At 45.4% G+C, this 13,777-nt stretch overlaps 1 protein-coding gene across 1 annotated transcript in view; it reads right to left on the bottom strand.

The window, feature by feature from the left end:
* The window catches only part of LOC145337699 (NACHT, LRR and PYD domains-containing protein 3-like), a 53,051-nt gene extending 39,513 nt beyond the window's left edge, over positions 1 to 13,538 (bottom strand). Inside the window, exon 1 of the mRNA XM_080182531.1 lies at positions 13,441 to 13,538. Coding sequence (XP_080038657.1) covers positions 13,441 to 13,504 — 64 coding nt within the window. The 5' untranslated portion in view covers positions 13,505 to 13,538. The remainder of the gene's footprint in view (positions 1 to 13,440) is intronic.
* Between the last annotated feature and the right edge of the window lie 239 nt (positions 13,539 to 13,777).

Raw genomic sequence — 13,777 nt, 5'->3', positions numbered from 1 at the left:
GTTTTTTTTCCAAAAATATACTTTATTCATAAAAAAACCTCAAAACATTGCAAACCAACATCTAAAAATTACAAACAGTGCAAAAAAAAGTCATTTTTACAGACCTATACAGTCTTATTTACACAAAGTTATAGGCATTTCAAAACTTAAGACTATATACATGCCTCAATAAATTACTGCCGTTATTGCTCAGATTGGCACACAGCTCCGCAGGTCGAGGGTGTTCTGCAGTTCCCGGGCCCTCGGTCTGCCTCCGTTAAAAGGCCTTACAGTCTGGCCTTTCCCCACTGTGCCTTTGCGGCGGCTGCCCCAAGCTTCAGCCCGTCCCTCAGCACTTAGTCCTGGACCTTGGAATGTGCCAGTCTGCAACACTCGGTCGAGGACAGTTCTTTCAGCTGGAAGATCAGCAAGTTTCGGGCGGACCAAAGTGCGTCCTTCACCGAGTTGATGACCCTCCAGCAGCAGTTGATATTTGTCTCGGTGTGCGTCCCCGGAAACAGCCCGTAGAGCACAGAACGTCGGCTGAGGGGGGATCTAATAGAGGTTTATAAGATTATGAAGGGGATAGATAGAGTAAATGGTGGTAAGCTTTTTCCGCTATTAGAAATGGATAGAATGAGGGGTCACGGGCTTAGGGTGAGGGGGGCTAGGTATAAGACAAATATTAGAGGGCAGTTTTTCACGCAAAGGGTAGTGGGGGTGTGGAATGCACTGCCGAGTAAGGTGGTGGAAGCAGGCACGCTAGGGTTGTTTAAGAGTCACTTAGACAGCCACATGAGCGGGCTACATATAGGGGGATATAGTAGGCCTTACTAAACATTGCAGGCTTGGGAATACGTTTTGCCTCAGGGATGTTAGTCTTTGCCTGTTTAATAATGAATTTTTTTGTCTCCACAGGCATTTAAGTCCAGCAAGGGGCATGCATGCGGCAGGTTGTAGTGGGCTGCTCTTGGACGTTGCTTCGGGAGTTGCCTATTGCTTCATGTCGTTAGTGTGCTTAAACTGGACCATCTCGAGGGCAACATGACAGCTCAGAGACTATCTCTGTTGCTGTGCGGACACATGGATTTGGGCCTGTGTCTGTGGGAGTTTGCACGTTCTCCCCGTGGTTGCGTGGGTTTCCTCCGGGTGCTCCGGTTTCCTCAAACATCCCCAAAGATGTGCTTTTAGGCTGATTGATTGGGTAATAAATTGTCCCTAAATTGGACCTCCCTGATCCTTGCACATTAGGCGTAGACTAAAATCATGAATAGGTCACTGAGACAATGGGATGGCAGCGCGGGCTCGTTGGGCCGAAGGGCCTGTTTCCCGTGCTGTGTTGTTCTTTGTTCTAACCCTGTGTCACCGAGCTGCTCGGGACGAACCTCGACAAATACCACTGCATCTCACTCCAGACCTTCTTTGCAAAGGCACATTCCACAAGCAGATTACCTGAAGGTGCTGGGGATATGGTTCGGAGTGGCAGGGGCTTGCATCAAAAACTGGGAGGAGCGCATCACCAAAGCCAGGCAGAAACTGGGCTTGTGGGAGCAACGCTCACTCTCCATGATAGGGAAAAACCTGGTGATCCGGTGCGAGATGCTGTCCGGGTTATTGTACGTGGCGCAGGTGTGGCCCATCCCCAAATCCTGCGCTGCAGCAGTGACACGGGCCATCTTCAAGTTTATCTGGAGATCAAAGATGGATCGCGTCCGGAGGGAAGCGATGTACAAATCTCCAGAGAACGGAGGGAAAGACATTCCCAACACCGCCCTCATCCTGATGGCCACCTTTGTGTGCGGCTGCATCAAGCTGTGCGTAGATCCTCGGTACACCAACAGCAAGTGCCACTACTTTTTGAGGTTCTACCTGTCCCCAGTGTTGCGAAGGATGGGTCTGGCCACACTGCCGCGGAACGCTCCGAGTAGTTGGACCGTCCCGCAGCACCTGTCCTTCGTGGAGGAATTTCTCCGCAAACACACCTTTGACCACATGGCGATTAAGCAGTGGTCAGCACGTAACGTCCTTGGGGCCCTGAGAGAAAAGGAGATGGCGGATCCTGTCGGATGGTTCCCTCAGCAGACCGTCAGTATCATCTGGCAGAACGCCTCATCACCAGAACTCAAGATCTGGCTTGGCTGGTGGTGAGAAGGGCATTCCCCATCAGATCCTTTGTGCACGCTCGAAGTCTCAGCATCACAACACGCTGCCCTCGAAGCGGCTGTGGGGCTGATGAGGCGGTTGCACACCTCCTTGTGGAATGTGCCTATGGCCCTTATTTTGTTCAGAACATTCCTTGTCACGTGAAATTAGACACGTAAATTTTCAGCCTGAGTGGGGGACTGTGGGCCACTGCATCACCTCTAGGATGAGGTGGCTTAATTAAAAATTCAGAATTCCACCTTTCAGGAGTGAAATCAGAAGAAAGCTTTGTACACAAGGACTCTCATCTGTAAATGATGAGAGCTGTAAGGGAGGGGACAGGGTAGTTGCCTTTGACATCAAGGGAATATTTGACTGCTTGTGGCATTCGGATGTCCTGATAGAATTCAAACTAATGAGAATCATTGCACTGGTGAAATCTTTCCATTGGCTGGAGTCAAACCGAACAAATAGGAAGGTTGTTGTGAAGGTTGGAGGGGAATCATCTTTACTCCAAGTCTTTGCCAGAGTTCTGTAGATAGGGGCTAGGCCCAATCATCTTCATTTGCTTCATCAATGATCTCCTTTCCATCATAAGGTCAGAAGGGAGGATTTGGGCTGATGATTGCACGATGTTCAGTTCCATTCATGACTGTTTAAATACTGAAGCAGTCCATGTTCCTATACAACATGAACCAGACTGTATCCAGGCATGGGCAGATAAATAGCAGGTAACATTAACACCAGACAACTGCCACACAATGAGCATTGCCAACAGCAGAGAATCTAATCATCTCCCCATGGCATTCAACAAAATTACCATCACTGAATCTTCCACTGACCATATTCCCTGGGTTACCATTGAGACAAAACTGAACTTGACAAGCAATATAAATTCTGTGGCTATAAGGGCAGGTAAGAGGCTGGGAATTCTACAGCAGATATTTCTCATTTCCCAATTCCCTAAAGCCCGTTCACTGTTTAAAACGCACAAGTCAGTAAAGTGATGGAATATTCATCTCGTGCCCAGAAGAAACCAGCTCCATTCACATGCAATAAGCTCAACACCAATGACAAAATAACATGTTCGATTGGCAACCACAAAAACACCTTCCAAGCCCATGACCTCTATCCACCAGCAGGGCAGCATATGTATGGGAACAGGACCACATCAAAGTTCTCCTCCTCCCTATCCTGACTTAGAATTATGTCCCACTTCTTTCATCAAAATCCCAGGACTCCCTTCCTAATATACTGAGTGTAACTGCACCACATGGACTGCAGAGGTTCAAGTCGGCAGCAGCTCATCACCACCTTTCAAGGGAAAATATGATGGGTAATAAATACTGGTTTTACCAACAAACCTCTAATGAATCTGAGAAAAATGCCTCACCGACTTTGTTTAAAATGCTGGAACGAACCTTATCTCTGATTCAACATTAGATTCCCGGAGATGTCTGGCATGTCGTTCCCTAATTTACTGTAAATTCTCATGCAAATTTGACATATCCCCATTTCCATATTTTCACCGACAATATCACTATTATCAGTTTTCACAGGGTCTACATTATTACTGACCACCGTCTGTTCCCAAATGTAACCAAAAAAATAACTGTGTGGATTTAATATCACTGCAAGTTTCATTTCATGCTCTCAAAATATGTTTGTTTCACTTGTTGCTGTTCTTTCCAGGTAACAGTATCTATATTAATTTTGTATTGTGTAAAAGGGGTGTAAGGGATACATAAATATGATGGAGTAAGACGGTGACCGAGAGCAGCAAATTAGCTTCAAGTGGGACTTCAGTGCATGGGAGAGAGGTGTGGTATACATAGGAATTATTCTAAGTTAATTAAATGAGCAATCTATTTAAGTAAATAACGTAAGTAGCAAAGGCACCACTGGTGCTACATTGCAGCTGTGGAAATGTGGGAGCTTTTGGATTAGAAGGCGATTTGCTAATGTATTTGTCAGGAAAAGTATAAGCAGCTGGAGGAAATTTGTATCAGGATTACTGATCTGGAAGCTGAACTGAAGACACTGTGTAATATCAGGCAGAGAGAGAAATAGCCGGACACTTTGTTCCAACAGAATTTAGTGAGGGGGAATGACACTGTTCACTGCAGTAAACAGCAAGAGTGCAAAAAATGTTGCCTGACAAGAACCAGGTTGAGGCTGAAGAGTGGGTCTAAGACTTGTGTTGTCCACTTAAATAAACAGGTAGCCGGTAAAAATGGTGAAAGTTGATAGTAGGAGTTTTTACAAGTATTCAAACAGGAAGAGAGTCGGTACAGTTGGTGCTGGCCCTGTGGAGAGTGACAATGGGGAGAGACTAGCAGATAATAATGAACTAGCAGATGAAGTGAACACAATTTGTTGCTATCTACACTCTAGAGGATACAGAAACATTCAGTAATAGCTGTAGGACAGCGATTAGGAGAGGAACTTGATGAAGGAGGATCGGTACTGAGCAAACTGCTAGAGCTGAGGCCGACAGATCTCCAGATCGAGATGGCATTCATCCTGGGATCACAAAGAGATGGGTAATGAGGTACTGGATACATTGGTGTTAATTTTCTAAAATTCCCTAGTTTGTGAAACGGTTCCATCAGGCTGAAAACCTGATAAATTTAACCCATGTATTCAATGAGGGATGGAGGTTAAAAAAAGATACACTAGGTCAGTTACTTTAACTTCTGTCAGAGATCTAGCACTCAAATCAATTATTAAGAAGGTCATACCTGGACACTCAGAAATTCAAGGAAATCTGGAAGAGTCAGCATGGAAAGGGAAATCGTGCCTAACTAATTTAATGGTGTTCTTTGAAGGTAGCCACACCCCCACTTCCTTGCCTTCAAACAACCGCAGAACCTCAAGCAGACCATTGTCCTCAGCAAACTACCCAGCCTTCAGGAGAACAGTGACTACAACACCACACAACCCTGCCACAGCAACCTCTGCAAGACAAGCCGGATCATCTCACGTGAGAACACCATCCACCCGGTACACGGTACATACACCTGCAACTCTGCCAACATTGTCTACCTGATACTCTGCAGGAAAGGATGTCCCGAGGCATGGTACACTGGGGAGACCATGCAGACAACAGATGAATGAACACCGCTCGACAATCACCAGGTAAGACTGTTCCCTTCCTGTTGGCGAACACTTCAGTGGTCACAGGCATTCGGCCTCTGATCTTCGGGTAAGCATTCTCCAAGGCGGCCTTCACAACACACGACAGCGCAGAGTCGCTGAGCAGAGACTGATAGCCAAGTTCCGCACACATGAGGACGGTCTCAACCTGGATCTTGGGTTCATGTCACACTATCTGTAACCCCCACAACTTGCCTGGGCTTGCAAAATCTCACTAACTGTCCTGGCTGGAGACAATACACTTCTCTTTAATCCGTGCTTAACCCTCTCTCCACTCACACTGTCTGTACCTTTGAGACTTGATTGCCTGTGGGGACTCACATTCCAGCCATTATTTTGTAAACTGAGTTTGTGTCTTTAGATGCCCTGTTTGTGAACTGAAATCCCAGTTGCCTGATGAGGGAGCGGTGCTCCGAAAGTTAGTGGCTTTTGCTACCAAATAAATCTGTTGGACTTTAACCTGGTTTTGTGAGACTTCTTACTGTTCGAAGGATCAGTGACACTGTGGATAAAGAGGAGCCTGGAGACATGCTGCAATTGGATTCCAGAGGCCATTTGATGGGATGTCACATTAAAATTTGTTGGAAAATGAAAGATCATGATTATAGGGAGTAACATAATAGTACTGATAGAAGATTGGCTGACTGGTAGAAAACAGAGTATTTACAAATTGGTGCTTTATCTGATCTTCAGGCTGGGACGAGCGGAATGCTGCGAGCATTTATGCTGCGGAATCAACCTGATACCACTTTTACGAATGAAATAGTTGAGAGAAGCGATGGCAGAGGTTAAATTTACAGCTGATATAAACATCGGTAAAAAAGGTTCTTGTGAAGGGGATATAAAGAGGTTGTGCATGGGTGAGTAAAACTGACAGATGGAGTATTCTGTGGGAGAATGTGAATCTGTTTGCTTTGGCAGGGAGAATAAAATAAGCAGAATTACAAAACAGGAGAATGGCTGCAGAATCCTGATGCATTTGGATTTGGGTGTTCTAGTGCATGAGTCAGAAAATAATAATTTACAGGTACAGGTTAATGGAATATCGTCCTTTATTTTGAGGGGACTTGAACATAAAAGGATATTATGCTTCAGTTTTACAGGGAATTGGGAAGACCACATTTTATGGATGAAAAGGGATTGGTTTAGGTTAGAGGGTCATTGTTTTTTAACTGGTCGGCGCAACATCGTGGGCCGAAAGGCCTGTTCTGCGCTGTAATGTCCTATGTTCTACATCTCAAGTGGCTGATGAACACAGATGGAGTTTAATTTAGATAAATGCGAAGTGATGCATTTTGGTAGATTGAACCAGGGCAGGACTCATTCAGTTAATGGTAGGGTGTTGGAGAGAGTTACAGAACAAAGAGATCTGGGGTTATAGGTTCATAGCTCCTTGAAAGTGGAGTCACAGGTAGACAGAATGGTGAAGAAGGCATTTAGCATCAACATAGAACAGAACAGGCCCTTCGGCCCTCAATGTTGTGCTGAGCTTTGTCCGAAACCAAGATCAAGCCATCCCACTCCCTATCATTCTGGTGTGCTCCATGTGCCTATCTGATAACTGCTTGAAAGTTCCTAAAGTGTCCGACTCCACTATCACAGCAGGCAGTGCATTCCACACCCCAACCAGTCTGAGTAAAGAACCTACCTCGGACATCCCTCCTATATCTCCCACCATTGACCTTATACTTATGTCCCCCTAGTAACCACTACATCCACCCAAGGAAATAGTCTCTTAACATCCACTCTATCAATGCCCCTCATCATCTTATAAACCTCTATTAAGTCGCCTCTCATTCTCCTCCGCTTTTAAAGAGAAAAGCACCAGCTCCCTCAACCTTTCCTCATAAGACCAACCCTCCAAACCAGGCAGCATCCTGGTAAATCTCCTCTGCACTCTCTCCAATGCTTCCACATCCTTCTTATAGTGAGGTGACCAGAACTGAACACAATATTCCAAATGTGGTCTCACCAACGTCCCGTATAGTTGCAGCATTACCCCACAGCTCTTAAACTCAAACCCCCTGTTCATCAATGTTAACACACTATAAGCCTTCTTCACGGCTCTATCCACTTGAGTGGCAGCCTTCAGAGATCTGTGGATATGAACCCCAAGATCTCTCCGTTCCTCCACATTCCTCAGAACCCTGCCATTGACCCTGTAATCTGCATTCAAGTTTGTCCTACCAAAATGAATCACCTCGCTCTTATCGGGATTAAACTCCATCTGCCATTTTTCAGCCCAGCTCTGCATCCTATCAATGTCTCTTTGCAGCCTACAACAGGCCCTCCACCTCATCCACTACTCCACCAACTTGCAGTCAACAGCAAGTTTACTAACCCACCCTTCAGCCCCCTCCTCCAAGTCAATGATAAAAATCACTAATAGCAGAGGACCCAGCACTGATCCCTGTAGTGCACTGCTGGTAACTGGTCTCCAGTCTGAAAATTTTCCATTCACCACCACCCTTTGTTTCTATGAGATAGTCTGTTACTTATTCAATTGGCCAAATTTTCCTCTATCCCACACCTCCTTACTTTCTTCATGGGGAACCTTATCAAACACCTTACTAAAATCCATGTATACAACATCAACTGCTCTACCTTCATCTACACACTTAGTTACCACCTCAAAGAATTCAATCAAATTTGTGAGGCAAGACTTATCCCTCACGAATCCGTGTTGACTATCTCAGATTAAGCTGCATCTTTCCAAATGGTCATAAATTCTATTCCTAAGGACTTTTTCCATTAACTTACCGACCATTGAAGTAAGACTGACCAGCCTATAATTACCACAGCCATTCCTATTTCCTTTCTTGAACAGAGGAGCAACATTCGCCACTCTCCAGTCTTCTGGCACTATCCCCGTCCACAATGAGGACCCAAAGATCAAAGCCAAGACTCTGCAATCTCCTCCCTTGCCTCCCAAAGAATCCCAGGATATATCCCATCTGCCTAGGGGACTGAAGAAGGCATTTAGTAACGGGGGTTTGAATTTAAGAGCCATGGGGTTATGCTGCAACTGTACAGGACCTTGGTGAGACGAAATTTGAAACATTGTGTGCAGTTCTGGTCACCTCACTATAAGAAGGATGTGGAAGCATTGGAAAGAGTGCAAAGGAGATTTACCAGGATGCTGCCTGGTTTGGAGGGCAGGTTTTCCAAAATTGCTCATACATCTTCCCTCAGAACACTGACCTCCTCCAGCCTATCAGCCTGTATCACAATCTCATCCTTAAAAACATGGCCCCTCTCCTTGGTGAACACTGAAGAAAAGATTCATTCATCACCCCTCCTATCCCTTCTGACTCCATGCACAAGTTCCCAACACTGTCCTTGACTGGTCCTAACCTAACCCTGGTCATTCTTTTATTTCTCACATAAGAGTAAAAAGCCTTGGGGTTTTCCTTGATCCAACCCACCAAGGACCTCTCATGCCCCCTCCAAGCTCCCCTAAGCCCTTTCTTTAGTTCATTCCTTGCTGCCTTGTAACCCTCAAGCGACCCATCTGAACCTTGTTATCTCATCCTTACCTATGCTTCCTTTCTCCTCTTGACAAAACATTCAACCTCCTTTGTGAACCATGGTTCCCTCGCTTGGCCAATTACTCCCTGTCTGACAGGGACGTACCTATCAAGGACACGCAGAATTTGTTCCTTGGACAAGCTCCACTTTTCATTTGTGCCTTTCCCTGACAGTTTCTATTCCCATTTTATGCTCCCTAATTCTTGCCTAATTGCATCATAATTACCTCTCCCCCAATTATAAACCTTGCCCTGCCGTGTTACCCTATCCCTCTCCATTACAATAGTGAAAGACACCATCTCCAAAGTGCTCTCTCACAAACAAATCTAACACTTAACAAAAGAACAAAGAACAACCCAGCACGGGAAACAGGCCCTTCGACCCAACGAGCCCGCGCTGCCATTTTAACAAAGCATTTTCCTACACCTACCTTGCCCCGTGTGTATGTGAATGGTACCCCTTTGTAGCCAGATTCAGGGGAGAATAGTGTAGGGACAATTTGTTACACCAATCAGCCTAACAGCACATCTTTGGGGTGTGGGAGGAAACCGGAGCACCCGGAGGAAACCCACGCAACCACAGGGAGAATGCACAAACTCCCACAGACACCGGCCCAAATCCATGTATCTGCACAGCTAGCAGTGATAGTCACTGAGCTGTTGTGGTGCCCATCTGCTGGTCCAGGTTGAAGCACACACAAACGACGTGAAGTACTAGGCCATTCTCGAAACATCCAAGAGCAGCCCACGCATGACCCACCATGTGCATGCCTCTCGGTAGACAACAAGGTGGAGCAACACCTATGGATTAACGTACTATTTCCAGTATCGTCCCGAGGCTCTGACCCTTTTTAAAACCGTCTTCTATAAGCCTCCATCCCTGTTTCGCTCATGTGCCTATCTAAGTAAACCTTAAACAACTCCAGCGTGCCTGCCTCCACCACCTTACTTGGCAGTGCGTTCCATACCCTCACGACCCTCTGTGTGAAAAACCTCCCTCTAGTATCTAAATTATACTTCTCCCCCCTCACCCTTAGACGTGACCTCTCGTGATAGTTGTCTCCAATCTAGGGAAAAGCCTGCCACTGTTTATCTATTCCCTTCTTTATTTTATACACCTCTATCAGATCCCCCCTTAATCTCCGTCTTTCTAAGGAGAAGAGCCCCAGTTGTCCCAATCTTTCTTCATAACCCAGTCCTTCCATACCAGGCAGCATCCTGGTAAACCTCCTCTGCACTCTGTCCAGGGTCTCCACGTCCTTCTGGTAGTAAAGGTGACCAGAACTGGACGCAGTACTCCAAATGCGGTCTAACCAACGTTCTGTACAACTGTAGCAATAGACGCCAGCTCTTGTACTCTATACCCCTTCCTATAAAGGCTAGCATACCATAGGCTTTCTTCACAACCTTCTCCACTTGTGTTGCCACCTTCAGAGACTTATGCACTTGCACTCCCAGGTCCTTCTGCATTTCTATACTCTTAATAGGTCTACCCTTTATCATGTAACTCCCCTCTACATTATTCCTTCCAAAATGCATCACCTCGCATTTATCAGGATTAAATTCCATCTGCCATCTACCTGCCCAATATACCAGCCTATCTATATCCTGCTGTGTCACCTGACAGTCCTCACTATCCGCCAATCCAGCCATCTTTGTGTCATCTGAAAACTTGCTGATCACACCACGTACGCCCTCTTCCAAGTCATTTATGTATATTACGAATAGAAGAGGTCCCAGTACTGAGCCCTGCGCCACACCACTGGTGACAGACCTCCAGCCAGAAAAGGACTCTTCCACTACTACTCTCTGTCTCCTGTTGCCTAGCCAGTTTTCAATCCATCTAGCTACCTGTCCTTGTATCCCATGTGCCTTAACTTTTTCTACCAGCCTACCATGAGGGACTTTGTCAAACACCTTACTGAAATCCATATAGATGACATCAACGGCTCGTCCATCGTCAATCGTTTTTGTCACCTCCTCAAAAAATTCTACCAGATTCGTAAGGCAAGACCTCCCCCGAACAAAGCCATGCTGCGTATCCCTAATCAGATCGCAATGCTCCAAATGCGTATACATCCTAAGAGTTTTTTCCAACAATTTTCCTACTACCGATGTCAAACTCACTGGTCTATAATTACCAGGGTTATCCCTACTGCCCTTTTTAAACAGAGGTACCACATTTGCTACCCTCCAGTCCTCTGGGACTTCACCTGTGTCTAAAGAAGAGACACAGATTTGCGTCAGAGGCCCAGCAATTTCATCTTTCACCTCCCTAAGCAGCCTGGGATAAATACCATCAGGCCCTGGAGCTTTATCCGTTTTTATGATACCTAAAAACCCTAACACTTCCTCCCTCGTAATGGATATTTCTTTCAAATGATCTACAGCTCCCTCCAAGACATTACAAGACACCAAACGCCTCTCCTTTGTGAATACTGATGCAAAGTATTCATTCAGGATCTCCCTTGGCCCAGTTCATTACCCAGTACCAAATTCGATGTAGCCCCACCTCTTGTCAGCTGATCCACATATTGTGTCAGGAAACCCTCCTGAACACACTGTACAAACACTGCCCCATCCGAACTATTTGACCTATAAAGATTCCGATCAATATTCAGAAAGTTAAAGTCACCCACGACAACTATCCTGTGACCTTCACACCTATCCATAATCTGCTTTGCAATTTCTTCCTCCACATCTTTATTACTATTTGGGGGCCTATAGAAAACTCCTAACAACGTGACCACTCCTTTCCTATTTCTAACTTCAGCCCATATTACCTCAGGAGGCAGATCCCCTTCGAACTGCCTTTCTTCAGCCGTTAAACTATCCTTGATTAGCAATGCTACTCCTCCTCTTTCACCACCTGTTTGGTTTCATTGGTCAGAACATTGAATAGGAGTTGTACAAGACATCTGTGAGGCCATACTTGGAATACTGGGTACAGTTCTGGTCACCCTATTATTATAGGGTGACATAATGGATATCATTAAACTAGAAAGAGTGCAGAAAATATTTACAAGGATGTTACCGGGACTTGATAGTTTGAATGAAAAGGTGAGACTGGGACTTTTTTCCCCAGAGCGTCGGATGTTTAGGGGTCATCTTATAGTGGTCTGTAAATTAATGAGGGGAATAAGTAAGGTAGACAGTCAACAACTTTTCCCAAATGTAGAAGGGTCTCAAACTAGACAGAACAGGTTTAAGGGGAGAGGGGGGGTACACAAAACAGACCAGAGGGGCAGTATTTTCCACAGGGGGTGGTGAGTGTCTGGAACAAGCTGCCAGAGGTGTTAATAGAGTCAGATACAATGTTTTCTTTTAAAAAGCATTTAGAAGTTACATGGGTAAGATGGGTATTGGGATATGGACCAAATGCAGGCAATTGGGACCAGCTTACTGGTTTAAAAAAAGGCTGGCATGGACAAGCTGGGCTGAAGGGCCTGTTTCCCTGCTGTAAACCTCTGACTAAATGACTTTATGAATATTATGTCTAGTTAACGAGCTCATTATTTAACAATTCGTGCATTAGATTCTACTGAAAGGAAGTTAACTGGATTGATACCCAGAAGAAGCGGGTTATCTTATGAGGAAACACGAGACAGACTGGGCTTGTTTCTTTCAGAGTCCAGAAAAGTGAGCAGTGACTTGATTGAAGCCTCTAAAATCCAGCATTGACACTGAGGACATGGAAAGGATGTTTCCCCTTGTGGGTACGTCCAGGACACTATTTAAAACAAAGTTGTCTTTTTAGGTCAGAGATGGTGAGTTTTTTTCTTTCAGAGGCTGTTGATTTTGAAACACAAACAGATCAGCGATGATCCCATTGAACAGCAGAAGTGATGAAGGGGCCGAATGGCCTCCTTCTGCTCCTATTTCAGATGTTCGTATGAATTGTTTGTTCTCCCTTTTCCACTTATCTTTCCATTGTCCTTGATGGGTTCATGGTCCAGACGCTGGGGCCCTTCCTTCTGAAACCGAGAATGAGAAACCCCACTCCTGTTCCAGCCTTGCAGTTTCACATTGACCCAGCCTCTTATTTCCCTCCTGACCTGACCCAGCACAGAATGATCCCGATATCACTAACTCATGCTTTGTTTTTCATTCCAGTGCTTCAGTTTTAACAGCTCCTCTATGAACATCTTTCCATCTGTGTCACTACTTCAAAACATGGATCTTTTTGGTCTTTCCTCCTTCTCAAAGACGATCCCACCAGTTCCAGGATATTCTTTCCTCTGGTACGAGGGGGTAACTTACCATGTGTGATGTGCCAGGGCTGTAGAAGAATCTGTCTATTCCCCTGACAACAGAATCTCCAGCCACTATCACTCCTATTTCTGTGGCCCACGTCTCTCACTGTTACTCAGGAACACTCTGCTTGAGTCACCCTTTGTTAACCTTACAATGCCCAAATTTGAATGTGAACTCAGCTGTTTGACAACAATTTGAAAACTGCCTCCGGGGACACAGAGGAGATTCACAAATCACACCCGGCCCCTGGGCTGAACTTTGGATAAACCTGCTCTAGATGGTGCCTCACTCCCAATTTCTACTCAGTCCCTGTCCTGTTCCCTCTTCCTGTGAGAGCAGCAGACAAGACAGAAATTAGATCTGTATTTTTTTGTGATCCTACCTGTGTCCAATCTCATTCTTTTTGGAGATGTTGAACATTCTCCCCTGTTTGAACCTTCAGCCATGATATTGACAGACGTTCCCTGATTCTGAGACTCTGTAATAAAGATAATATCAGGGTCAGGGTCAGATGTAAATATGAAAATCAGAAGCAGAGCATTAAGATCTTCACTGTGATGTAAGATATATTTCAGAATATTACAATTACACATGTTACCGCGATATTAGTGGCAGCTGTTTCACAAAATACCAGTCACCCTCATCAGGTCCCCTGAAAAATCCACCCTTCACCCTTGCGATCCTCTGTCCCATTCCCAGTTTCCACTTCCCTCTCCAAA

Source organism: Carcharhinus amblyrhynchos, unplaced genomic scaffold, assembly GCF_965287045.1.
Source record: "Carcharhinus amblyrhynchos unplaced genomic scaffold, sCarAmb.v2.hapA scaffold_62, whole genome shotgun sequence".
Classification (NCBI taxonomy): Eukaryota; Metazoa; Chordata; class Chondrichthyes; order Carcharhiniformes; family Carcharhinidae; genus Carcharhinus; species Carcharhinus amblyrhynchos.
The sequence above is the reverse complement of the archived record's forward strand: the minus strand, read 5'-3'. Positions and strand labels throughout refer to the sequence as shown.